This window comes from Falco punctatus (assembly GCF_963210335.1).
Source record: "Falco punctatus genome assembly, chromosome: 13".
NCBI classification, from domain to species: domain Eukaryota; kingdom Metazoa; phylum Chordata; class Aves; order Falconiformes; family Falconidae; genus Falco; species Falco punctatus.
In genome coordinates this window covers 24,457,319-24,482,879 of record NC_137593.1, presented here as the reverse complement: position 1 = coordinate 24,482,879, position 25,561 = coordinate 24,457,319, and the positions used below count along the sequence as shown (strand labels likewise).

The window sequence follows — 25,561 nt, the reverse complement described above, 5'->3', positions numbered from 1 at the left end:
TTAGCTGGTTATGGAGAGAGCCACAGGCGACCAGGCTGCACTGCAGCATGCAAGCAAGAGTGCTCACGCTGACCTTTACTGCAAAAGTGCTCCTTCTCTGCAACATAACCGACTGCTACAAGGAGAGCTTATCCCAGGCAGTGTTATTTCTAGACAGGCTGTGCCAGAATAGCAAAAATCCAAGAGTTTAAGAAATGTAGAGCATTTTGCTTAGGAACTGTCACTCACTTGAGGTTCACCCTGCCCTGTTCAGCTGCGGTTCCCATCTGTACCCTCTGTTTGGTTTTCTGTTCATGTTCTGAAACTGAATTGGTAAGCAGAAAATTTTAGTTACTGAATAAACTACAGCCAAAAAATCTCTAAAGGATACACTGAAGAGCAATGAGTGTGATAGGCAAAGAGCAATTTGCAGTCCAGAGAAACTCGGTGCAGTTTCCCACTGGTGTGGTTAGAAGGAAAGTCCTTCACAGCTCCCCAGGGAAGCTGTAAGTCATAGCTCATGGGGTCACACACCCCCCTACATTCACCGTGCCCATTCTAAGGGTGCAATTAATTTAATTTTGCACTTAGTGGTTTCCACTCCTTCCACCCACTTGTAGTTCATGCCTTGTGTTTGGTCTAGCAATAGCCCGAATAGAAACTCTTGATCTGAAGACATAAACACCAATGTCCTTAGCAATGTTTCTCATTTCTCACCTGCTAAAAATGCATGCTTCGTTTCTAAATTTGATGCAAATTCTAAACCTGTCCACCATTGGCTTCCAGCAGTAGGTTTCCATTATGTCCTTCTTTGCTGGTTTAAAGAAATCTGTACTAGATGGTATTCCCCCTCCATGATGACACCATTCATTAAACAACTCTCCCCCCTGCACTTTTTGATAAGCTAAAAACACTGAATTCTCATATATACATACTTATCTCTAATTGCTGTCTTCACTGCAGAACCAAAAAAAACCCCTTGAATCTAAAATTGCCATCTTCCTTCCCCGTAGCTTTCTAAAAAGCTCTTCTTACACAACTCCCATTTCCTATTTCTTTTTTCCCCCCATTTGAGTGCTGCACTCTTAATTTTCTTTATTTGGAAGAAAGAGAGCCCTTCTGAACCATCATTGCTGGTAGAGGCTGCCATAAATTTGCTCATGAGCCCCAGAATCTACATACTAGCCCTAGTTCCAGGGTTAAAGTTTTCTTTTATTGCAAGGTCCAGACAGGACTATCCTGGGGGATGCTTCTCCCATTAGAAAAGCAGTCAGTTGGTGTAAGGTGTAAGCTATGTCTCTTCTGTATGTGTCACTGCAGGATGCTTACACTCCCAAATACCAAAGTCTTAGTTGTTTTTCCTATAGCCATTTTTCCATAAACATCTTGTACCAAGTTTTGCTCGTATCCTCCAAGTCTCATGAGCTCAAATATTTAATGGCCAGTGGAGGTACTGGAAGAAAATCAGACGACTGCAAAGAGATGAGATCATGAGAGCAACCCTGGTGTATAATCTGCAGTTCTGTACGACTTGGGACATCTTTCCTGCATGAAATGGAACACAACACAGAGATCTGTGAGTTACTGAAAGCTCAAGGCAGGAAAGAAACTCATGGTGAAGTTCTCTGGTGGCTCCTCAGCCTTGGTTTATCTGCATTGCCCTTGGGCTGTGTTGGAGTGACAGCTCACTCTCCCAGCAGACCTTTTACCTCTATGATAGTGCCTAACCAACACCTGCATCCAGGCAGGAGCCTGCTGGCACCCAGCCCCCAGAACAGGCATTCTCTTTTGACGCAGCACAGCAAGCTTAGATCTGGTCTCTCCGCGGGCACAGACCGACCCTCAGCATCACGGTCCGTTAGGTCACACACTCGTCCAACAGGCAGCGCATACAGCTCCTGTCCAGAAATTAAATTGAGTTGTGCCATTCTGATGAATGATCTCTCAGTGACTGATGGGATCTGCTGCCCAGGAGTCTCTGCTACACGGCTCTACTCCTACCATACCTGGCACTAAGGGACAGGCAGGAGGTGCCAATTGTGGGTACCTAAAGGGCTGACATTATCATTATTAAATGAGCTCTAAAAAACACACTTTGTGCAGAAACTGTCCTGAAAGGGCAGGATTTCTTACAGTTGAGATGCTTGCTTCAGACCTTGTTTTCACTTATTTCACTGTGATGCCTGAAATTCAGTTATTAGGAGCATTCAGCTTATCAGTTAAATGGATTTTTGAGTAGCTCTTCATCATCTCCCTTCAATATTGTCAGGTTTTGAGGCAAGATGTTTATAAGCCATTATATAGAGACATCTTTTATGTGTGTTAAAGAGCTCTTTGTCCAAGATCTTTACACTCACGCTCTAATGTATAATCAGCTTTTACAGCTATATTAAAAAGTCTTCAGAATAGGTGGTTGGTTTCCACAGTGGAAATCCCTGGTACATCCTTTACTACACTGCTGCTCAATACAAGAGGATAGGAATACATTTAAAAGGATACATACAATATTTTATCATGAAAACTGAAATTACTTTCAATAGAACAAGTTTCCAACCAGAAAAGCTGACCTGACTGTTCTCTCGGCAAATGCTGAAACCAGCACTTACACATTCCAAAGTAGGAGACAATCTCTTCTCTGACAGGACAAGTTATAAAAACTAATGCTTATACTGTAAGTAGCTTTAAATACCATATAACATGGGTGTCAATTAGGGTACCATTAGAGCTATACTCATTTACACCAGGCCTCTACCTAGCTTATAACCCCATGTAACTCTAGTATTAATTACTGGTGCTTTTTTAGTGAATGGACTATTGTTAGTTCTCTCAGCAGGCATTCTGCATTACCGGGTGGATTGCCTCAGCATCCATCTGATACACCGAGAGTGATGGATGTGCTGTAACTTCCCAGCAAAGGAAAACAGAAGTTTTAAGTGTCATTCCTCATATCTCAACATATATTTCTTTTGTGTTTGCGGAAAAAGAAAGAAGAATGACAGCAGTTTAATAATACAGAGGCTTTTACAAATCTTTGCAATCAGGTCTTCGGAACTTTTGTGGCTGTCACACAGTGCAATCGCTTTATACAAGTGAGAAACCAGCATGGGGTACCCTGATGAAGTTTAGTACATGAATCAGCTAAGCCTGGGCATGCTACATTAATCTTTCTGGTTGGTGCCTTATTTTGATAACTATTATATTTCTGACAATGTTTGTCTAACACTAACATAATAGATATAATTTGAGAGTGAAATTTAACATGTTTAAAACCATACCTAAACTCTGTACGTTGTGTGCATTCTGCCAGTATTAGCACAGCTGAACACTGTGAGGCATATTAACAAATCTCATCTGCAATCTGTTTTAAAAGAACTTTTTTTGTGGAAGTTCTGCAGCCAATTCACTATGCACGTGAAGTCAGCAGAACAACTCATTTCCTACTGGAATAAGACTCTAGTGTCTGGTTGGGATGGTTGATTGCCAGAAGAAATGGCTTTCTTAAGAATGGAAGCACACAATTGCCTTTCTTAGCTGGTCTATTATTCATTGTCAATGTAATGACCTTGCCATTTGTTTTTTCAGCATTGATTTGGAGTTTTCTTTTTTGTTAAAAGGACACATCACCTTCTCCCTCTCCTCAGATAATTGTAAATTATGTAACTACTAATTTTCACAACAGCTTAACTCACACGTGCAACTTTCCCTTATTTCTCCCCTGTATTTGTGCATTGCCCAGCTCCTCAAACAGCATACATGGACCTGATTCCATTGACTCTGATGAACATACTCCAAATTGTCTCAACCAGATTTTAGCATATGTTCTCCAAATTACCAGGTACCCACCTTCTGGAATTCAGGTCTACTCAAGGCCCTACATTTAAAACATGAAAAAAATAAATCATCCAAAGCTGCTGTGCATATGTTAATAGTAATTAGGAAGGCTCACATGGTAACCCACATGGCCTTGGCAGGAAGACATGCATATTCCAACAGTCCAAAACATATATTTTTAATGAACTTCTAGAAGGTCTTATTTACTCCAGATCTCTTCCTTTTCCCCAAAGCTATATTACTTGGTCTAATAAAAATACTTCAGGTCTCTCTGCCAAGCTTTCTCATAATTAGTATGAGAATATTAATATGGGAGCGAGCTAGCTGATGTTGTCCTTGGACACTCTGGTGAGACTTGGGACATAAAGCCATAAATTAGGTCACCTGTCCTCAGCAGACTCTCCATTTCCTTTCTGTATTTTTATTGCGCCTCTACAAAGACCCTCAGCACAGAGAAAGAAGAAGAATAATCTCTAAATTCAGGTTAGAAAAGAGGAAGGGGGTAGAGGAATATTGAGCATTTTATGCACTTGTGCTTTCTGGGGCACCCATCAGTGAGATGATTCCCTGATCAGTGTTTATCTTCCAGGACATCAAATTAATTTCTCTGTTTGAGACCACTGTGTTTTCACCTATGGTTCATTCTCTTCTTTCAGGGTTAACTGGAGTGATGTTTTTCTACAGCTTAGGAATGCATAATATTTTTTAAATAACTATCACTAGATGAAAGTAGAAATTAGAGCAGTCAGTTTGCTATAGTAGGCATTTGTTTTCTTTTATAGCTTTCCTGGCTGCTACAATCTGAACAGAAGAAGTTTTGTAGTCTTGATATTCACTGATAATTTCACTGTAAATTTTCTGACAGACTTCTGTTATTGCATTTATCTGCACATCTGAGCAATGAAGAAAAACCCATGAAGTATTCAGTTCAGTCCTGGCAGAAACAGCACAATTCCCTTGGACGCTAATGCCTATGGCACCTAGCAATATCATGATATGACCCGAGACTACATTTTCTCCTTCAACACCCTCAAACAGCTCTAAGAACATGGCAAGGCGCTAGATCTTTTTATAAACTCATTCATACTGAGCTTTCATTTCTTTCATTCAACCTCACAGGGACAATGAAGGATTGTTTCTCCTGCCTTACTCGAAGTTTTAACTCTTTTTATAGTTTTTAATTTTAATTTAAGGAGGATGCCTCTCATTAAATACAACTTCTTTTGCCTTGCTGTCCGTGTGGAGGAAATGCAGCCAAATTTCTTGAAATGAATCAACTAAATATCCCAAATATGCACTCACCTCTACCCCCTCTCACACACAGAACGGGCCTTAGCACTAGGTACCACGGCACATAATGGAAAATGGTATTTCACAAATAAGGTTTTTTCCTGACCAACATGAACTTGTTACATCTGCCCTAAGTGTCCTGAACTTGCTCAGAGTCTCCCCAGTGATGTGTCTAAAGCCAAGTCAGCGCAGGTGTATGAGAGAAGAAATGGAGAAGTAACAACCAACACTGCTTAAAAATATGCATTACAAAAGGAAGCATTTCTCTAACACTGCTAAATAACATCTCTGAGCTAACCCTTCAAAAGAATCACAAATAGCCATCTCAGAAATACACAGGCTTGCCTCAGTAAAAGTGACAGTAACCTTTGTTTAGCTCTCACCTAAAAAGACTAAAGAAATATCCCTGAGACCAAGTTATTATTCATAGATGGACAGGGCCAATGTCCTTTAAAACAATGCAGATTGCAGAACTTTATTTTATTTTTACTGACACATTCTGTTCTGAAACCAGTCTTGATCCTAATACTCAGAACATACCACTGCAAAAATCATCTGTATATATTAAAAAAAAAAGAAAAAAAAGGAAAAAAATCCCTCTCTATAAGAAGTTTGACTCCAGTGCTTCAGTGTAACTCACAAGTACTGACACAAGAGACTTGGACTTACTGTCACTAAGAATGAAGTGGAATAAACTGTGAATCCCAAAGCTCCAGTTAATAGAGGCATAAAGAGCAAATTGGCAGGTAGCAGTTAAACAGTGGGCAGAACCGTTACCATTGACAATGCCTATAAACAGATTTTTCAAAGACGAACACATTTTATTGCATACAAGCATAATGCATTTTTCCACTTCAGGCTAGTCAGAGATTCTCATTTTTAAGAACAACCACTTCGCTAGTTTGTCACAAACCAGATTCAGTCACTGCATTTTTATTCAACTTTACATATGCTTCTCATGCCTGCTTGATGCAGAACATAATACTGATGTGCAGTTCTAACTTTGCCTTAGACATGCATACTGAAAAACTACATTTATAAGCACTTTTAAAAGTACACCTTAAATGTCTCATGTTAAATAGAATCTGAGCATGAACAGGTGTCAGTCATTTAGTGCAGCTCCTGTATAACACTCACTCTCCAATTTTGCTTTGGCAAAAGCAGCAGCCATCACTGCAGGAGGTGCCTGAAAATGGCTGTTAAGTAGTGCTCTTAGCATCCGTGTTTATTAAGGCTCCAGAATAGCAGGACAACTGTAGAAAAGTTAAGTGGGATTTTCAAAGCCACTTGACATTTGTCAAACTTCTTTCCAGTGAGCTCAACAGCAGTTTTACCATTGCCCCTAGTAAAAGCATAATTAGACCAGTGCTTAAGTGCTTTCAAATGCCTAATGATGTCCACACACAACGATTAATACAGATGCAAAATGAAGACTGCCTACCCAGACACTAACAACTGCCAACTGCACATTACATTTAACTCAGATTTGGGTAGCTCAGCTCATCGAAGCATCATGGAGATGGACACAAAAGGGTGTCATGTTCTCTCAAGGAATGCCCAAAGCAACTAACCTGTTGGAGTGGATTTATAGTTATTTCCCTCACTAAACCAGCCTGAGATCCAACCATGCTTCATGGTGTGCCTTACACTTTAAATATTCCTGGCAGCTTAATTGGGTTAGTACAAAAGTAAAATGCTAGTTGAAAAAGAATACAGCTTCTGGTAAATCCTGCTCACTGTGTAGGATGTCCGATTTCCACCATCACAGGGCATATCAGAACTTGGTCGCTGATATTTTACTGGAAGATGTTCTGTCAAAAATACTACCTTCAGGATGGAAGGTGACTTGGAAGAGGAACTTGAAGGAGGTACAGGAGACTTCGGCAAAGACAGCAGATGTAAAGTGCAATAGCAGGTGGAAAAGAAAAAAAGATGATGTGTTATTAAAAAAGAAATTAAAAGGGGGAAAAGCATGACTGACATGCAGCACAAAGCAAGAAGCCAGAAAGAAGCAGGTCTCTTCAGCAACCCTTTTGTTGGTGCTGGTTTGCAAACAAATATGTTGATTTAGTGAGCTTTGGTGGAGGATTTGTTTGTTCATTTTTACCTTTCAGAAATCAACAGCTTTCAGCCTTAAGGTTTGAGCTGAATTCAAAGGCTTCAGAACACAAGCAATAAAAAATGTCATATAGCAAAGAAAGGAATATTGTGTTGTAAAGCTAAACACACCATGCAGACAGATATAATGACTCAAGTTTCACCATATGACCAATCTCAGAACAGCAACATTGAAAGAAAGAAAAAAATCAGTTAATGTCACTGGAAGATCCCTGTAGTTACACTTCTGTGCCAAACAAAGCTGGAAACCAAAGGGTCAGATGCTTTTGTTTGGAAGTGATGTTGTGAGAGAGGTTAAGGCCAGCCACATCTGCCTTGTCCTTTGCTGTACTGAGGCAAAAGTTCGTAAGAAATCTTCATACACATCAAGCTTGCAGCAAAACCACAGTTCAGGCAATAATCCTGTAAGTTTCCATTACAAAATGGACTATTATGATTAATGTTTTCAGAGGCCACTTTGTTTAAATGCTATTTTGCTTCAGTGTGAGCTCATGTTGTTCCCGTGGTGGGAATGATGACTATTCTGAATGCTTTTATGCAAGCCACAAGGAAGTGTCAAAAACCACCTGTAGTAAGATGTGGCCACACATCTGAGCTTGGGATAGAAGTGAGAAAGACTGGCTACTAACTTTTTAGCTGAATAACTGACTTCAGTTAGTTGTTGTAGTCCGGTTGTCTATTTGATTCAATGAAATTGCTGTTCTGAAGCCCATTGGAATCAAGATGTCCATGAAACTGTACCCAGATGTGGATAAGACTACAGGGTTTTTTTTCCTTTTTAGCAAGTCACAGCATGGCTGGATAGAGAGACTTCACTCGATCTGGCTGCTTATTAGAGAATCTAAATTCAGGTACACAAAAAAGCTATGAGCAGCTCTACCCCTTGTCTCCAGGGAAATCACTTTTCATTTTAGGTATGTTGATGGATCATAGGGCAATGGCCGTGGCACACAAGATGAGCTGTTAGTGAGTTTGTCCCATAAGTTATCTGCACGTGAGATAAGACAAAAAAAAGTTTAATTTGCCTTAAAGGCAGAAATGTTCCACCAGAGTGGAATGATTGACTGACCTTGGATCACTAAGGCTGATCATTTGGCACTAGTGTAAATGAAAAATTCATCATTACTGATGATTTTTGACTGCCCTAGATAAACCAAATATTAATATGGTTTAATATAGCACAATTGGAAATCCAGAATGCAATAAAACTTTCATATCATGCTAGCACAGGGATTTCTTTGTGTTATTCATTCAAAGAGTAGGATATTCTCTCTCTCTACTTCAAGTCATTCTTTCTGGAGCTGAAACACTATCGTATTTCACCGAGTACCTTTCACCACCCTTTCAATATATGGACTCACAGGTATGCTTAGTCTTTCATAAATGATAAAACTTTTGTCCACATCTTACCACAAATTCTGAACACAGAGTCCTTGGATTATTTCCCCAAGAAATACTTGGATATGTGCTGTATAAGTACAACAGCCTGTGAGGTACTTAGGCACTAGCAAACTCCACTCAAGAGTAAAAGCTGAGATAGAAAAAGGTATTTTTTCCTGAAACAGGTGACGGTGACCTTTAGAGGCTTAGAGCTGATAAACAGCCCGTCTATGACATACAATATCTATACACGAGACCCTCAAAGGTCATGAGTCAAAGACAAAGATTTCATATTTTTCCTAACCTGAAACTGAGATGCCACTTGTAGAAAAGAAATAATAGTCTACCTTGGAATAGTGTAAAATATGAATTAGCCACAGGGGATTCACATTTTCTAATTAAATGCCGATTAAAATCAATTAAGAAGCTATAGCACTCTTGCACTAATGAGGGAAGTCATATTATTACCTCTGCATTAAGTACTGTATCATCCACTAATTCCATTTAATCACAGTGAATTTTTTTTGTTGTTAATACAAGGACCTAGATTAATTTTGCAGTAGATTTGAACAATGAGTTATACAGGTTCAGTGTCTCCTAGCCAAAGTAACACATTTTCCCGTATACCACATGCGATGGTGACTCTAAATGTGATCTTGTGAGGATGATAAAGGTGTCACCTCCATTTTTTAATCCCGTCATGTTTCAATAGTGGTTTTGAACTCTATGGGCTGCTAGTAGTAAATTTTACTTGTCCTGTTAAAATGCAGGTAGAATTATAAACCGTTGTGATACAAGATTTATAAAATCTTGTTACTATGTCTTAAGTCTCCAGTAGCAAACAAGAAAAAGCACAAAGATGAAGCTAACATGTACACTAATAAGAGAACAGAAATAGGTATACTAATCAAAATGTTAGGGGAGGAGACAAAAAGTACCCAGACATCTTCATGGCCATATGATGTCCTAACTTTCTAAATACAAGAATCACGAACGGGCAGGAAAACTAAATAGGATCTTTCCATTTGGTTTATAGAAAAGAGCAAATAATCTTGTGGTCTGGGTAGCACAGACCCAGCTTAAAACAAAAGCAGGGAACGTGCTCCTTCAAGAATTCTCCAGGACACATTAACCCTGGACTAGGTTCAAATAGCTAATGAGCCTCCTTATAGGCAAGTGAAAGGCTGCAGAAGTTGTAGAGGATCTCTTTTATTCAGTATTAAAATTAATAATGTGTTTTGTTGTTTTTTTGCTTTGTAGCTTTGTCCCATTATTGCAAATCTATTTTCCCTTAGCAAGTGATAAAGCTGATTCTCTATTAACCTATAGATAGCATAGCAATGCTCTGCTCCTTCAGGCAAACGCAGATTTATTACTTAAGGGGGCACCGGCAAATTGCTGAGCGCATCATCCCACTGGGTATGGAGTCAGGAGGTTTCTAAATATCTGGAGGAGCCTGTCCCAGAGCTGCAAAAGTTTGTAGGAGTTTAGCACCTCTTGCCCATGTGTGGAGAAGAGGGGCTTGAGTCTCTTTACCAATGGGAAGAGTAAGGTGAGGATATGAAACTCAAGAGCTCAGGCTGTGCATTTTCCTTGTTGGTTTGTTTCTGGCATCTGATTTGTAACTGTTTCATGTTGGATTCACTTGTACAAAACTTACCTGGCTTGTCGAAGCAGCTATACATTGCGTACGTTAGTGCCTTCTTAGGCAATGGAGTATAGAAGTCACGCAGAGCCCTGCGTGGCCAAGGCACTTATTAAAGAGGCATTTACTAGTGCGTCTATCAGAGCTAAATTATAAGCTTCTCACTCTTACCAGCCACTAAACATAAATGTGTCTTAAAATGCTTTATAGTGATTACAGTGCTAAGCTGAATTGTGCTGACAGTTTATTCATGGTTACTGATATGATAATTTTTAATGTGATTTCCATACTTCACCAAGCTTCCCCCCCGCCCCTAAAGCACATTCGCTCTGTAAATGCTTCTTTGCTCTGTAATTACACAGAAAGCTGGAACAGAAGAGTACCTGTGGATATGTTTAGAAACCTTATTGAAACTAGAGTGGGAAAGGGAACAAATACTGTCTTCCAGACTGGCACTGCTTACCACACTGATACTCGACAGAGAAGAAATATGATTGCTGCGCTGCCGCAAAGCATTCAGCAACCTGGGACCTGCCATACTGGATCCAACGCAGGGGTCTCGCAGCCCAGCTCCCAAGGGCACCTGGCACAAGCCACTCACGCAGGCACCAGGGACTGCACAGGAAGGTGGAAGAAACTAAGTGCTTACATTGATCACTATTTTAGAACATAAAGTCATCAGTGCAAAGCCAGTGTTCCTGGCAGGTGAAGAAATACTAGACTTCATCCCCAATTTAAATGGAGCATGGCGACATGGTGAGGATAAGCAACTCATCCAATGATTTGTGGTGACTCAGGAAGCTGAGCATGGGATAAATCTGGTAATATGACTCTCACCACTTTACTGGAAATGAGTATTGTATGACTCTGGATGTATTATTTTCAGAACACTCAGTCCCACCTGAATATTGCTGGCCTTTACTAGGGGGAACTTCTGGAAGGCCAGGCCTTGCTGTCAACCCTAGGTGGAACTCCATCACCCTGTAAAGGCTGCAGAACCACGTACCCTGGAAACCAAGGCATGGATGCTGTGGTGATCCACAGGGTTTAGGGAATAAGAAGAATTAGAGAATGAAAGAGAGCTCCATTAACAAGCAAAGTAATGGTTTGTAAAATGTTTTTAAAATGACACCTGTAGCATCTATCTATCTCTCATCCTTGGGAAACTTACAGCGCCTCCAAAAGCCTCGACCAGAATCACCAAGCTCACAGCCTGAGCAGTTCAAATACTTTCTATTCAATGAGAGGAAAGTAATCCACCTGAGTTCTCATTTTGGGATGAGCCTTTATGCCTGGATGAAAATGAAAATCTGAAGAGGTACTGGTAGTACAACATGCTACTGACAGAAACAATGCTTTGAAGAGTGTACACTGTCAAAAAAATTTCCATATTGGCTTTTTATTAAAATGCTTGCTAACCCTTGCTAGGACTGATAGAGAGAAGGAAATATCTTGCAGCAGTGAAGGCTCGTAGGGCAATTGTTGCAGTTTAGAGCTCATCATTTTCCCTCCTTTTATTATTCTTCAGCCTGCTGTGGCTGACACTATGCATAACCAGCTCACAATCATTTCCTTATCGCATTTGATTTCCCATGTTTCACCCTGCGGATTTTATCTTGCTAATGAAACCTAGGCTATTTGTCCTCAGGTATTCACATGGCCCCCATTGCTAGAGAGCCTGAAGACCTGAACATCTTAATGGAGCCTTACAAATTCCACTGGCTGCTTCTGATCCACACGAGATGAAAATAAAGACTTTAAGTCATTCAGGCTGGGTCACTGGTGTTGTGTATCAATTATGCAGATTCTCTCAAATGGATTCTGAAAGCATCTGTCACACATGAAAGAAAAGCTCTGTGAGCCTTTGCTAACAAAAATGTCTTTTGTTCCCTGACAATTTTGTACATAAAGGTGTGAAACAAGACGGTTCAAACAGGCTTTCCTACCACATCGAGCAAGCAAAGCCTATTGCAGGGATGTGGGGAAGATAGCTTTTCACAGATTCTGAGCACTGGATGGGTGAGGTGGGGGCTGGCTATCCCTGGCCCAGGACTGGCCCTGGGGCAGTTCTCACTGAGGGAACAGCATAAAGGGAATTCTGTTCCCTCCCTGTGCACACAGGAACTCTCCGGGAGGAAATGCGCACAAGCACAAGGCTATGAAAGTTTCAAAGACTGTATAATGAGAGTGATATGCTGATAATCAGCTTAATTCCCATTTCAAACACCTAAGTCCCTTTGTGAATCTGGCCCTATAGACTTAGTCCTGCATATAGCTTAATTAGCTTAATTGTTGACCATGTCTGGTAAAGGGAGTGTGGGCCCGACAGTGTGCTCTGGGGAAACTGTCCACACCCAGCAGGTCAAAGAAAAGCTTATGGTGGATGGGGCTTGGAGGGCTCTAAATGGAAATGGCTTTGTTTCAGAAACAAGAAGCCTGGGAAGAGGCTGCAGAAGTTTGTGTTCAGATAGGCAGAAGTAACTGGGACTGAATGAAGAGGAACCTTTTAAAGCTTTTCAGGACCAGAACGATCTCAGGCCCAGGGCACTGAGGTTTGTTTTTACATTCTTGTCTCCAGACAAATGTTTTATTTCACTATTTATGACTAGGGAAGTGAGCGTGTGAGGATCCTGTGACTGACTTCTGTTCAATCTGAAAGCACGTAGCCCAGGCTGCGCTGCTTTTCTTCCACATGTCACTTTTCTTCATACTTGCACTGGGACAGGGTCCATGTGCTTGTTCTTCTCTTGTAGCTTCAGACATCTTGCAGGATCAAGATTGTGCTGCTTAGCAAACTGCTTCCTGACACGCAGCAAGAACTGGAGGCTGTGAGTGAGGTCCTCCTGTGGAAGAGACTCTCAGAGCCACGATAAGAGCTCAGGGACCAGACCCGCTGCTGATGCCTTTGCAGGGACAAAGGCATGTGCCCCTCTAACACCACAGCTGAACTTGAATCACTCTACAGTTCAGGTGCTTGAAGCCACATTTTCCACTATAAATTGCTAATAACCTGGCAAAAGAAACACTGGAGTATCTTGCTTTCTGTCAGAACAGTAAGATAGAAGTTGGCCTTGTCTGGGGAACTTCTGGGGAGCTATTTTCTGCTGCACACAGGAAGCATGCAGTTTTACTCTATGCAGCAAAAGTCAGGTGTGTAATTAAATGAGTATCTACCTAACACTAAGTATCCATATAAACCTCTAATTAGGTGATCACAAATACTAGAATGAAAGTTGATTTTGAAATTTGTTTACCCAGGTATACATGGTTAAATGAGGAGAAAGTTGGGTCTACTAAACTGTCTATTTGTAGAAGGCTCATTAAAAAAATAAAATGAGCTGTCCTTTTACAGTGAAGAAACGATTAAATATAACTTCTATAAATATTTACTCTTCTGAAAAAATTCTTAATCCTAAGATTTTGAGAAACAGAGCCTTGTTTTACTTGTTCTGCTATAAAAAGAATCCAAGCCTGCCCAACCTGATGAAGCTGCCTTTCTAATATTGCAAACATGCGTATGGAACTGGTTTTTACATTTTCCCACGTTGTCCCAGAGGACAGCATCATATTACATTATACACCAAAGCCACAAGCATTTAAACAGACATAAAGTTCATCCTGGCTATTAGCTAGTTATTCAGTCATTCAGGCAAGGCAGTTAAACTGAGCAGAAAAAAGGGGAAATATAACCCCCTTTTTAAAAAAAAGGAAAAAATGAAGACCGAGTAAACTACAGGCTGGTCAGTCTCACATCTGTGTCCGGCAAGATCATGGAGCAGACACTCCTGGAAACTGTACTAAGGCACATGGAAAACGAGGTGACTGGTGACAGCCAACATGGCTTTGCTAAAGGCAAGTCGTACCTGACAGATCTGGTGGCCTTCCATGGTGGGGCAACAGCACTGGTGGATAAAGGAAGAGCAACCGATGTCACCTACCTGGACTTGTGCAAAGCATCTGACACCGTCTCTCACGAAACCCTTGTCTCTACATTGGAGAGACATGGATTGGATGGATGGAGCACTCGGTGGGTAAGGAACTGGCTGGCTGGCTGCACTCAAAGAGCTGCGGACAGCGGCTCAGTGTCCAAGTGGAGACCAGTGACGAGGGGCGTTCCTCAGGGGTCCGTACTGGGATCGGCGCTATTCAACATCTTTGTCAGTGACACGGACAGTGGGATCGAGGGCACCCTCAGCAAGTTTGCCGATGACACCAAGCTGTGTGGTGCGGTCGACACGCTGGAGGGAAGGGATGTCGTCCAGAGGGACCTTCACAGGCTGGAGAGGTGGGTCCGTGTGAACCTTGTGAAGTTCAGCAAGGCCAAGTGCAAGGTCCTGCACATGTGTCAGGGCAGCCCCCTGTATCAATACAGGCCGGGTGGAGAATGGGTTGAGAGCAGCCCTGAGGAGAAGGACCTGGGGGTGCTGGGGGACAAGAAGCTCAACGTGACCCGGCAGTGTGCGCCCGCAGCCCAGAAAGCCAACCGCATCCTGGGCTGCATCACAAGAAGCGTGACCGACAGCAGGTCCAGGGAGGGGATTCTCCCCCTCTGCCCCGCTCTCGTGACCCCCACCTGCAGCACTGCGTCCAGCTCTGGGGCCCCAGCAGAAGAAGAACGTGGGCCTGCTGGAATGAGTCCAGAGGAGGCCACGAAGGTGATCAGAGGCTGGAGCACCTCTCCTACAGACAGGCTGAGAGAGTCGGGGCTGTTCAGCCCGGAGAAGAGAAGGCTCCGGGGAGACCTTGTAGCAGCCTCCCAGCACCTAAAGGGGCCGACAAGAAAGCTGGGGAGGGGCTTTTGACAAGGGCACGTAGCGACAGGGCAAGGGGGAATGGCTGGAAGCTGAAGGAGGGCACATTGACATTAGATATGAGGAAGAAATTCTCCCCCGTGAGGGCGGCGAGGCGCTGGCCCAGGCTGCCCAGAGCAGCTGTGGGTGCCCCATCCCTGGCAGTGCCCAAGGCCAGGCTGGACGGGGCTGGGAGCAACCTGGGCTGGTGGGGGGTGTCCCTGCCCGTGGCAGGGGGGCTGGAATGAGGTGACCTCTAAGGTCTCTTCTAGCACAAAGCATTCTATGATTCCGTGATTTTTAAACTGGAGTCAGAGTAAAGAGCAAGCACCACAGGTTTCAGCAAGAACTTTTCATGACCTAGCAGCCATTCGCAAACCAAGACCTTTTTAGTAGAATTAAACTCACCACACGCACGGATACATTTAGATCAGAAAAGGAGAAGCAATACCCCTAAAATCCTCTCCCTATCCCTCTAGCAGTGCAGTCAGTGTGGTATGTGCAGCAAATGATCAACGTTTCCTTAGCAGTGGAGACCTGGCTGGAGCTCGCTCTTCCTCCTGCCTAGCACAGCTCATGCTGGAGGCAGGTATGTGCATGTGCTCAGCAAGGCTGCTCAGCTATCAGCCTGGTACTCTTTACTTCTCAGCACATGGGCTAAAATGTAAATCTCCTGCTTTAGGGCTGTAGTCCTAAATGTAATGTGAATATAGACCAGCTTGAGATAGTCCCTGTACCGATCAAGAGAAACTGGGGCCTTCTAAACACCTAGAGTCACATGCTTTAATGGTTTGGAGCAAAGCCTGAAGACAGAGATCCCAAAATACAGTATTTCATAAGATGCCAATTTCATGGCACGACCAGTGTCCTTGAGTGATCATGTGCAGTCACTGATCTACCTTTGCAGGATGGGCAACTGCCGGCCTGTGAAGCAGCCCCCTGCGGCCAGCGGCACTCTCCATGTAAACTCTCATTTCACCGTCTGTCTCTGTTAAGCTGAGCAAAATTGCTGTCAAATACTCCACCTTTTGTCCCCTATTTATTTCAATTCCCCATTATTTTGGCTCTGTACACCATACTCTTTGTTTAAAGTAAAAAGTATTAGCAAGTCTTCTTTTTTGCCAGTGCTTTACAATCTGTTCTGCCACTTCAGACAGGTGGTCTTTTTTGGTAGACCACGCATCTCATCTTCTCTGTCCTGACAGTCTTTGACCCTCTGTACACCCTTTTCACACTTCTAGTTAAATGGGCATCTGTTTTCTCCTCCTTCCTCCTTATGGGAAGGTTTCAACTAAATGCTTACCAGGCTCTGCTCTCTAACAGTCATTCAGTAACTCAACAAATAAGAATTTTTTTAGAGGAATTTTGTTTGACAGTTCATGCAAAAGCCTACTTGCCTCTTGAACATACTTGTTCAAGCTTATTTTGCACTTAGTTATTCCTGTAAAAGTAAACATATGCAAATATGTTTTTTCATTTAAGGCACAACTATATTATTCTATTAATTAAAAACATCCTCATGTACTTTTCCATGACAAGACTGTGATCCTGATTTGCAATAAACACTCGTTACAGCAAGCTTAATTGATACTTTAACACTGGAACCTATTATCATTCAGCGTTTGCTAATATAGTCAGTGGCTAGAGTTTATATTTCTCACAGAAGTACTGTTTAATTTTCTCCCTGTGTTACCTACCATTAGCAGATTTAGCAGCAAAAATCATACACGGTTCCCAGCCTCTGACTGGACCAAATCAATGTTTTTTAGCCGGACTGAAAAGGAGCAGTGAAGGCAGTTTTTTGAAAGGCCCCAACTCTTACTTTTTTTCTGGACTATGTTTTTTTAAAATAAAAATAAACATTAATAAAAATATATTTGGCACAAATAACGTCTAGGACATGGCAGCAGCAATATTACTGAATCTAGCTCCTTTCACCCACATTAAGCCATCTGCTATTCCCTCAGGTTGCAGCTGTTTATTTGCTGCACCTTTCTGTTACTGGTTGCATGAAAGATTAATAGGGGTGGGGGTTACTTGGCTTGAGAGGGTTCATGGGCTTCTACATCAGTAGAAGTTATTTCATGTGAAAACGATGCAAACATTGTTTTCCCTTCTACACTATCCCTCATACAGGAAGGGATATCAGTTTGTTGCCTAAAGCCATCTAGAGCCTGAGGAAAAATACTATTTATTTCAATTAACATAACAAATAGTCATTTAGACTCCCTCAGTATTCAGGAAGAAACTAAAACTGAAGATGGAGAAGCTTCATGCAGCCGTGGCTGGGTTTTCAGAGTGAAGTTTAGATGAGCACACATACACGTGTGCACGTGTGATTGTACCTGTATTAACTTAAAGCATATGGAGACTATACCTTGTACCTCATGCTTTCCAGAGCAGTGGTGTTGGTGTGAGGTCACCACTTCATTTAGCTTTTCTGCAAATACTGTGGAACATTTAAGTGGTCTAGGAAATACGATCTTTTAAACAAACATCTTGTGAGATAACTTTGGCAGGGTATATCCTTCTGAGCACCTACTAGTATTACTGAATATAAATATACAGAGAAATACATTCTAATTTTTTTAAAAAATATTTTATACAGGCAAACACATTTGCAGTGTGGATATCTCCACATACTCTCCATGCAAGATGCATATATATGATTTTATGTACATATGCCTACATGTAAACTATATGCAAAACATGTATTTGGGTTTAAATTAGAATAGACACACCTACAAATATGAAGTTACATATAAATATGCAGATATATTAATTAGGACTGTAGTCTAGTTCTTAGTTTTATTTCATAAAAATTAGATAGGATTAAGTTGGAGTACTTAAAGAGATACAATAAAGTCTACTGTATTTCAAGGGATAAGGCACCAATCTAAGCAACAGGACGATGTAGGTATTCAGAAGGCTGTAAAAACCTGTCAGAGTTAAGGCAGAAAGACAGGTATTTAGAGTACTGTTTGCCAGAGGGTTGATCTACAGAGTTTCTACAGTGGGCACTGAGAGAATGATTCTGTGACACAGGATCCCAAGGCTGTGATTAATCCCAGTATGCAAATCCCGGGCTGATAAGGGCCAGGAGGGTGAGAATGTATCAGTGCTGCAGACTGCAGCGTACTGTAAATATACCTGAGGCATTTTAAATAACCTATAGTGGGAACCAGAGGCAGCTTTGATGCAGTAGCAGAAAGCAGCGTCAGCTTAGATGCAGTATAGACCTCTTCTCGCCAAGAAGGGTGCTGCTGTAATTACTCTGTGTGTAGTACCTCTGGACATACCTGAAGTCAGAGCATACAGTTCAACACCAAAGCACACATGACAGAGGACAGTGTTTACTGTTGGGCTTCTCAAACAGAAACCCAACACTGTGCTTCTCTTTCTCATAGGAAAGCCAAGACAATGTTCCACCCCATGTGATGCATGTTCTAGTATAGCATGTTACTGCTGATATCCGATTTCATACTTGTGTTCAGTTCTGGAATATATATATATATATATATGTAATTTTTTTAAACTGACATCTAGACTTCAGCTACTTTTTCCTGTTGCTGCAGTGAAATACAGAAACAGTGTGAAACTCATTCTGAGACTATGTGGGGAGTCCCAATCCTTTTTGAAGAGGATTATCCATGTTCTCATTCCCCTCTGCAGGGACAACAACAGAAGCTACTGCCATCAGGCTGTCTCCATTGCTCTGTCAAATCCAACAGGCAAGTTCCCTGTTGACACAACTCCATTAAAACCAATGGACTTTCATCATCTGAGATTATAGCCCTAAAACTGTTTGCAAGGATTTCCCAAGAGAAAGAGCACAGGCTGACCTTGAAAAGAAATTAAAGGCTCTGTCATTGATTGCCAATATTTGAAATTCAACAACTGTAAGCTCAGGGAGGACCAACACCTGGAAAAAATTCCATATCTCCTATGGATAAAAATCATGCCTAAACAAAACACACACACATGTTTTTATGCTTAGTCCCCAGTGACAGTAATGTCATGCCTAACGTTTACTTATACGTGTACTTGTATTGTTTCTAAGGTCTTATACTAACTTGAGAGTCCATGGTAGACAATGACACGTGTGCTTAGTTGCTCAGTCAAACTACATTAAGCACACTGTCTAAACATTTTTTTAAAAAATAAAACCAAACCAAAACCAAAACCACCCTGAAACGTCACAACATTAATTTTAGGAAATGTCACTTCCAAAGTTTAGGTTCTTGCATTTGAAGTAATTCACATCAGAAATCAATGTGGATTAACTTTCCTTAGTATCTCTGCATACATATGTCCTAAGTACACAGTGAGAGGAATTCAAAACTAAATCTTTTTCCTTCACAGCTCCCCTCTCCTGCTGTAGTTTCCAATGAAGTCACTACCCTCTGTAGCTCACCACAGTTGTCACTAAGTTTAATGAAGCTGTCACAGTTGCATAAAAAGTCAGTGTAAGGTTCCAAATAAATCCTTTAACACGGGAACATGTGGAACCAGACATGTAGAAGAAGAAAAGGCTACTCAAAATAAACATCAAGGGAAAAATGAAGGAGACAGGAGAGCTTGGTGTTTTGCACACACCTCGAGTTGCTAACAGCTAGATTTGCAGTTATGGTAGTTAGGCTGTACCAGGGTTAGCTTGAATCCATCCCTGGGAATTTTTCTGAGTGCTGTCAACAGCATGCCTAGCCTGGATCTTATTTTAGCCATCCAGCTTAATCATTCTCTGTCTAAAGCCAGAAATGATGCACTCTCCTTCCATTGTGGTTCCCTCCTGAGATCAAGAGACAGAAAACCATCCCCATGTCTGCCACTGATTACGAGACAGTCCCATCCATGGATGAGGGGGAAGGATAAACAACATGTGGGGAGCTATGTGCGGTGACCAGGAAATTCACTGCACAGTGAAAGAACTAGGGGCTCGTGTGCTCAGGTTACACAAGCACGTCATCTTCATTGTGTACCAACAAACTGGCTATCATATCTAGGATATATGACATGGCTAGCTGTCATCTTGGATTTCGGAGTGTTTGCTGATTTTAGTCTGTTGTAACCGCTATCAACAATGCAAGATACTGAGGATTCAGCATGATTTACTAAATGGATACACTTCCTTTGCAGGACAAGCAACAGAAATACTTCCCTCTAAGGAAAACTGTGTTTCTGAGACACAGCAGACCATGCCGAATCCCCTCAGTCCTCTCCCAGTCACTGCTTCCCCATCCACACATGGAGATGAGGAGGAGACCTTCCTGCTGGCTGAGGACTCTGTAACTCCACTGAGTTTGTTCACATGAACAGCTAACTACTGCTGAAAGACAAGGTGAAGAGATTTGGGGCTTTTCTGGCTGATTATTTGAACCCTCAGCAAACTGGGTGCTTACCAGTTAAGTATACGCAAAACTTGCATTTGTTTAAAAATGAGAAGATTTGGTAAAAAAAACAACAAACTTTTTTCCTTATCTTTGCTCATGCAATGATGTGTATTTACACTTTAAAATGCAAGAAGAGATAGAAGATTAACTTTTTAGGCAAATATGTGAAATACTCTTTGGAATTACTTTTAAAAGTAATTTTGACCCTCCCAAAATGAAACATGCTTTCAGAATGTTCCCTTCCTTTTCAGTAGCACAGAGAAAGGAAAAGAGAGGAAATGGGGGAAAAAAATTTCCACCCCATTTTTCCCAAGACTTTGGAACACTTGGAATACAGAGTAACAGGAAAATTGGGCTGCTCACTTTCAGGAAGGATGAGTGTTTGCAGCAGGCGGTGACAGCAGCCTGCAGGAGCAGTTGTGTGCAGCGGGTCTGAAATACATGTGGTGCTGTGGGAAGAGTCAGGTCCGCAGCAGTCATCTGGCCTGCATCTCTGCCCACAGCAAGGGTGTTCAGACAAGTCATTTACAGCAGGAAACATTCTGACCCACGCTTCTCAGCACTGTCATCAGCATTTTACGTTGATTTCTTTACCTATTTAGGCACTGGCTGGGACGAGACCCTAAGCCTATGGTTCTTGGGTGGTATCGTCAGTCTGAGCTGGAAATGCTTTTTCTGCAAGCTAGCTCAGATATGTTTATAAAAATTGCAGTCACTCGGAAAGGGCTTCTTTGTTAACACCTTTAGAAAAGGCCTTCAAATGTATTCCTGGTTCTCTCTGGCTTTTACAGAATTAGGTGTCTCATCTAGCTTGGTTCTTCTCTAGATCCCACTGGCCACCCACAGTAACCCTGTCAACATGATACCAAACATGCTCTACCTTAGTTTCACCTTTGTAAATTTATAAAAAAAACACCCTAGCATTTCTCCAACTGTTCTCTCTTGAATACTTGACTTTCACAGAACAGTGCCTTAATCAATAATCAAGACAACAGCTTTGAATGCATACAAATTATGCAGGTCCACTTCACTGCAACTATAAACTGTAGTTTATTTTTCAGCTGATAAACATTTTCCAACAGATTGTACGTTAATGACACTGCTGCTGGCAAAACAAGCTACCTTCACCCTGAGCTGCTTCCAGATGCTAAACAAAGCCTTAATATACCCAGACTATCCTTAGAGGCAACTATCTCTTCACCTGTATGAATGACTTAACATGCAGTGCCATACATTTGGCATCGCTGGTATATAAGATACTACCTCCAAATATGCAGTGAAAGTCTTTGATCAAAGCACAAACAGAATGAGACTAGCAGCTTCCAGGAGGTTCTGCAGCTGGGTTTATTCAGCAGTTGCAGAGACCGTGCAGGAGTTTTCACTTTTTCCAAGATAACTATTTTGGAATGTATTCTCTGTGTATACAGAAGGTTTCTTCCAGATTATTTGTTTGTTTCACACCTATGCACCTGCCACAATATATAGAATGAAAATAAATTCTGGGAGAGTCTTGCTGTTGGAAGAATATGGTAATCTCAAAAGAGTGATGGCTAGTCCTTGTCATTTTACCATATAAATATTATAGCCATAATTTCTTTGATGAAGCCAGAGAAAGATGCCAAATCAGATTACATTTTTGCAGTCTTCTTTCTTTGTAAATAAATGAATAAAAAAAAAGCCAATACATCACCTTCCAAAGACAGAAATATATATTGGTAGTAATAAAGCAACTCATAAGATATTGCTTACGCAAACAAGCAAGAATAGTCCTGGTTAATTCACCATCTAATACTAATAGGAAAGGGTCGGGACCTGGAAAGATCTTAATTACTCAGGACTCTATACCTGGAATGATTCTGTAATTTTAAAAAAAGTAAAATGGAAAAACAATGTGTTCAGGGAAGCACAGAAAAGCATTGCTACAACAGCAAAACAAATCAAACACTGATCAATATCGCTGTGGTCACCCGTTAACAAAGACCTGTGATGCGTTTTGAATGCACTTTGTATTGAAGCCATATTTTTCCCTGTTTCCCTGATGCCTTACAGTATTGAAACACATATGAAATCATTTCTGGAGGAAGGATAGTCGTAGTCATCCTCTTCCTCCTATTTTCCCTTCATACATCCTTTGTGGTGGTGCCTAAATTGCAGATGAGGGTTGGAAAATAGCACTTTAGAGCTAGATCTGACTGAAGATGATAGAAAGCCATACCAATGACAGATCTGAAGGACTTCAAAACAGGATTCAAGCAGAGTCAACCCAGTCACATTTTGGAACGATTAGTGTCTTTGTCTCAAACAGCTTCTGTCCTACCATCTCCATTCATATAGAGCCTGGAAGGCAGAGAACAGCAGGGAGGCTACTTTGACTTTCTTGACTGTGGAAGAATATAACGAAAAAAAATTCTTTTAAATCTAAGGACCAAAATTTTAAGATCTCTACCAGGCTGCTTCATTTACAAAAGCTATTTAACAGCCTAGTAAACCCTGTGTTCGCTCATCCCATTGCCAGATGCGTGCAGTTTCTCAGGGTAGCAAAGTTGCTAAGCTCTGTTAAGGTGCTGATACCACAGCCTAGCTAACATCTTTTAAGAGGCATCCACTACACACTAGCATAGCTTTTGGGAATTGGCACCACCACATACCAGGGTGCTGCTCAGTGGTGCTCCTGCTCACTTACAGCCTGACAGCAACACAGCTACGGCCACACTGCACCTGTGTGTACACAGACTGGCTGGCCCAAACACAGGACTGTGCTGACACGGCGACTCCGCTTTCAGGAGCTGACACCCCCAACGTGGCACCAACCTGCATGGCACAGACATGTCCCTGTGCAGCACAGTTATCTCTGCTACTCTGGCACCTACAAACACCAGCAGAGGAGAGGGTCCCATTTTGCTTGATTCTGTAACTACCAAAAAAAGCCACAAGTGCTTCTGACACATGTCAGGAAGAGGTGACAGGAGGCTGGGTTAGAAAAGGAATCAAGCAGATGATGAAAAACAAAACAAAACAAACCCCACGCACTGAAACACACTTGGTTCCTCTGTTTTCCCATTGTTGTCATAGGAGTGAAAGCTATTATTAAGCAGTCCTACAGCATGACTAACAGCAGATTAATCCTAAACAGGTTGATCCTCTGCTCCGTTAGCTCAAGCAAAGACCTAGAAAGGCGTGTTTTGGCTAGCCTGTACTTGCAGGACACTAACTGAAAGCATATTTCTCTTTCAAATGAATATAGCTGCATTCAAGACCCTTCTCAAGGCATCTCTACACAAAGCAGTGAGATATTTCCTCAAGTATGAATGCAAGACATGCCATTTTCTGCAGCATAAGGTAACAAATGAAAATATAATAGTAATCAAATCAAACTCAAGTGTTTTAAAGAAACCCAGATTTTTTCCTATTTGTGAAGCCATTGACCAGCAGAAGTCTCTCTCCCTTACCTTTAGCAGAGGATTCTGCAGCAGAATCAACTCCCACATGCAGGGCTGGTTTCTATCCCTTGACAGCTTGACAAGGGTGGGTACGTGTTTTTGTCCGAGGACTACACTTGACTCCGTGGGCCAGATAAATACTTGGGAAAGAAAAGGAAACTTTGTAGTGTCACCACACCCCATTTCCACAGAAAGCTAAGCTGCCAAGCAAAGCTCTCTTAGAAACTTTGCGCAGAGAATATACAAGGGAAAAAAAATAAATCAGTATGTTTTCCTGATTGCAATGACTTAATACAAATATACCATCTTTTACAGGGTACTACTTAGTTCAATGTTTTATCTTTAAAGAAAGAAAATAAAATCCATGGCTTCTTTTGGAAATTGTATTTTCTACAGATGTGGCTTAGTCTGAGTTTTCCAATTGGAAATATTCTGACAAGGATGTGATTTTCAGGATAGGTTTTCATTGCTTTCAGAGAGTCTCTGTAAGGTATTTCAGATGGGAATTTTAGGGATGCCCATGGAGCAGGGAGTTGTCACTAGTAAACGTCTGAACTAAAGGGAAAGCAGATTATAATCCATACCCATGTAATAGTGACTGTGCTGGCAACACACAGAACAGAGTGGAGAAGAGCCCCATGCCCTGGCACAGGCTGCCTCACCTATGACTATTCTCCTGCTCACAAATCCCTCATGAAGACCTGTCTCCACATCATTTTCCTATGCTTTACTTGAAGTATTTCATTGTCTAACTTGAGGAAGCAATTTCTAGTTTTGTTCACAGTTGGTCTACATATTAGAACAGTGGCAGAGAGGAGAGTCAGCATGAGCATGCTACTCTGTTGGAGGCAGCCGAAGACAACCCTGCCATCCAGCAAGCTTTGATGTTAAAACCCAAACACAAGAAATCCACAATCCAGCAATGTCACCCTTTTCTGATTAGACTCTGAGATTTCATTCTACCCCCGCTGCAATACCTCCCCTTCTTTGCAGGCTCTAAAGAAAATTCACAGGAGCCTTTCCACCATCTAATACAGCTGGTGCCCTTCCAGCTCCTGTGATGCCAACCACTGCTCTCACAGATCAAGGTGACAAGTTTCCACCTTCTGCAGAGAACTGTATTTTAGGATTGCATTGCAAAGACAAAGAGACAGAGGGACAACCTATAGCATTATTTAGCAACAAGTTAATGCTGGCTTTGGTTAGCTCACAGAAAGCATGAAATAACAGTCTTCACAGCCATTTTGTTATCTTTAGCGAGGATCTTAATGAAGCAAAGTTTGTGGAAAAAGGTAGTATCTTTGATCAGAAAAAAAAACCCAACAACCCACCCAAGTCTTCAAGCACATAAGACTTTCTTTGTGTCTGACCTAGATAAAAGAACACAGGTAAGTTTAGGACAAGCCTGAACCCAGGCTAACCATGGAAGGAAAGGATATGCATACATGACCATTTAGGTTGTTTTCTTTCTGAGCTCACATAAAAACTGACCTCAGTGCAAAGGTTTCATAGGGACAAGTGAAAAATCATAACAAGCTCTCTGGAAGCAAAACTCCGTGAACTCCAGGGTTATAGCAACTCTCTCTCCTACTCTTTTTGTGACTAGAGCACATCTTATCACCTGCCAAACCTTCTGTTGTTCACAGCAGAAGGTCAAAGTGCTTAATAAGAAAAAAATATAGCAGATAGGTTTTGGAT

At 41.6% G+C, this 25,561-nt stretch overlaps 1 protein-coding gene across 3 annotated transcripts in view; it reads left to right on the top strand.

Moving 5' to 3' along the window:
- The window catches only part of LOC308072599 (uncharacterized protein), a 108,070-nt gene that overhangs the window by 21,527 nt on the left and 60,982 nt on the right, over positions 1 to 25,561 (top strand). Inside the window, exons 2-3 of one of the 3 annotated variants that reach the window (XR_013931718.1) lie at positions 10,606 to 23,762; positions 23,879 to 24,594. Coding sequence is in view for 1 of the 3 variants with exons in the window: in XM_080409687.1 (XP_080265813.1) it covers positions 23,658 to 23,762 (105 nt within the window). In the remaining 2 variants the exon portion in view is untranslated. Of the gene's footprint in view, positions 1 to 10,605; positions 23,763 to 23,878; positions 24,595 to 25,561 lie in introns of those variants that run through there. The other 2 variants (XR_013931717.1, XM_080409687.1) reach the window with 2 other exon arrangements.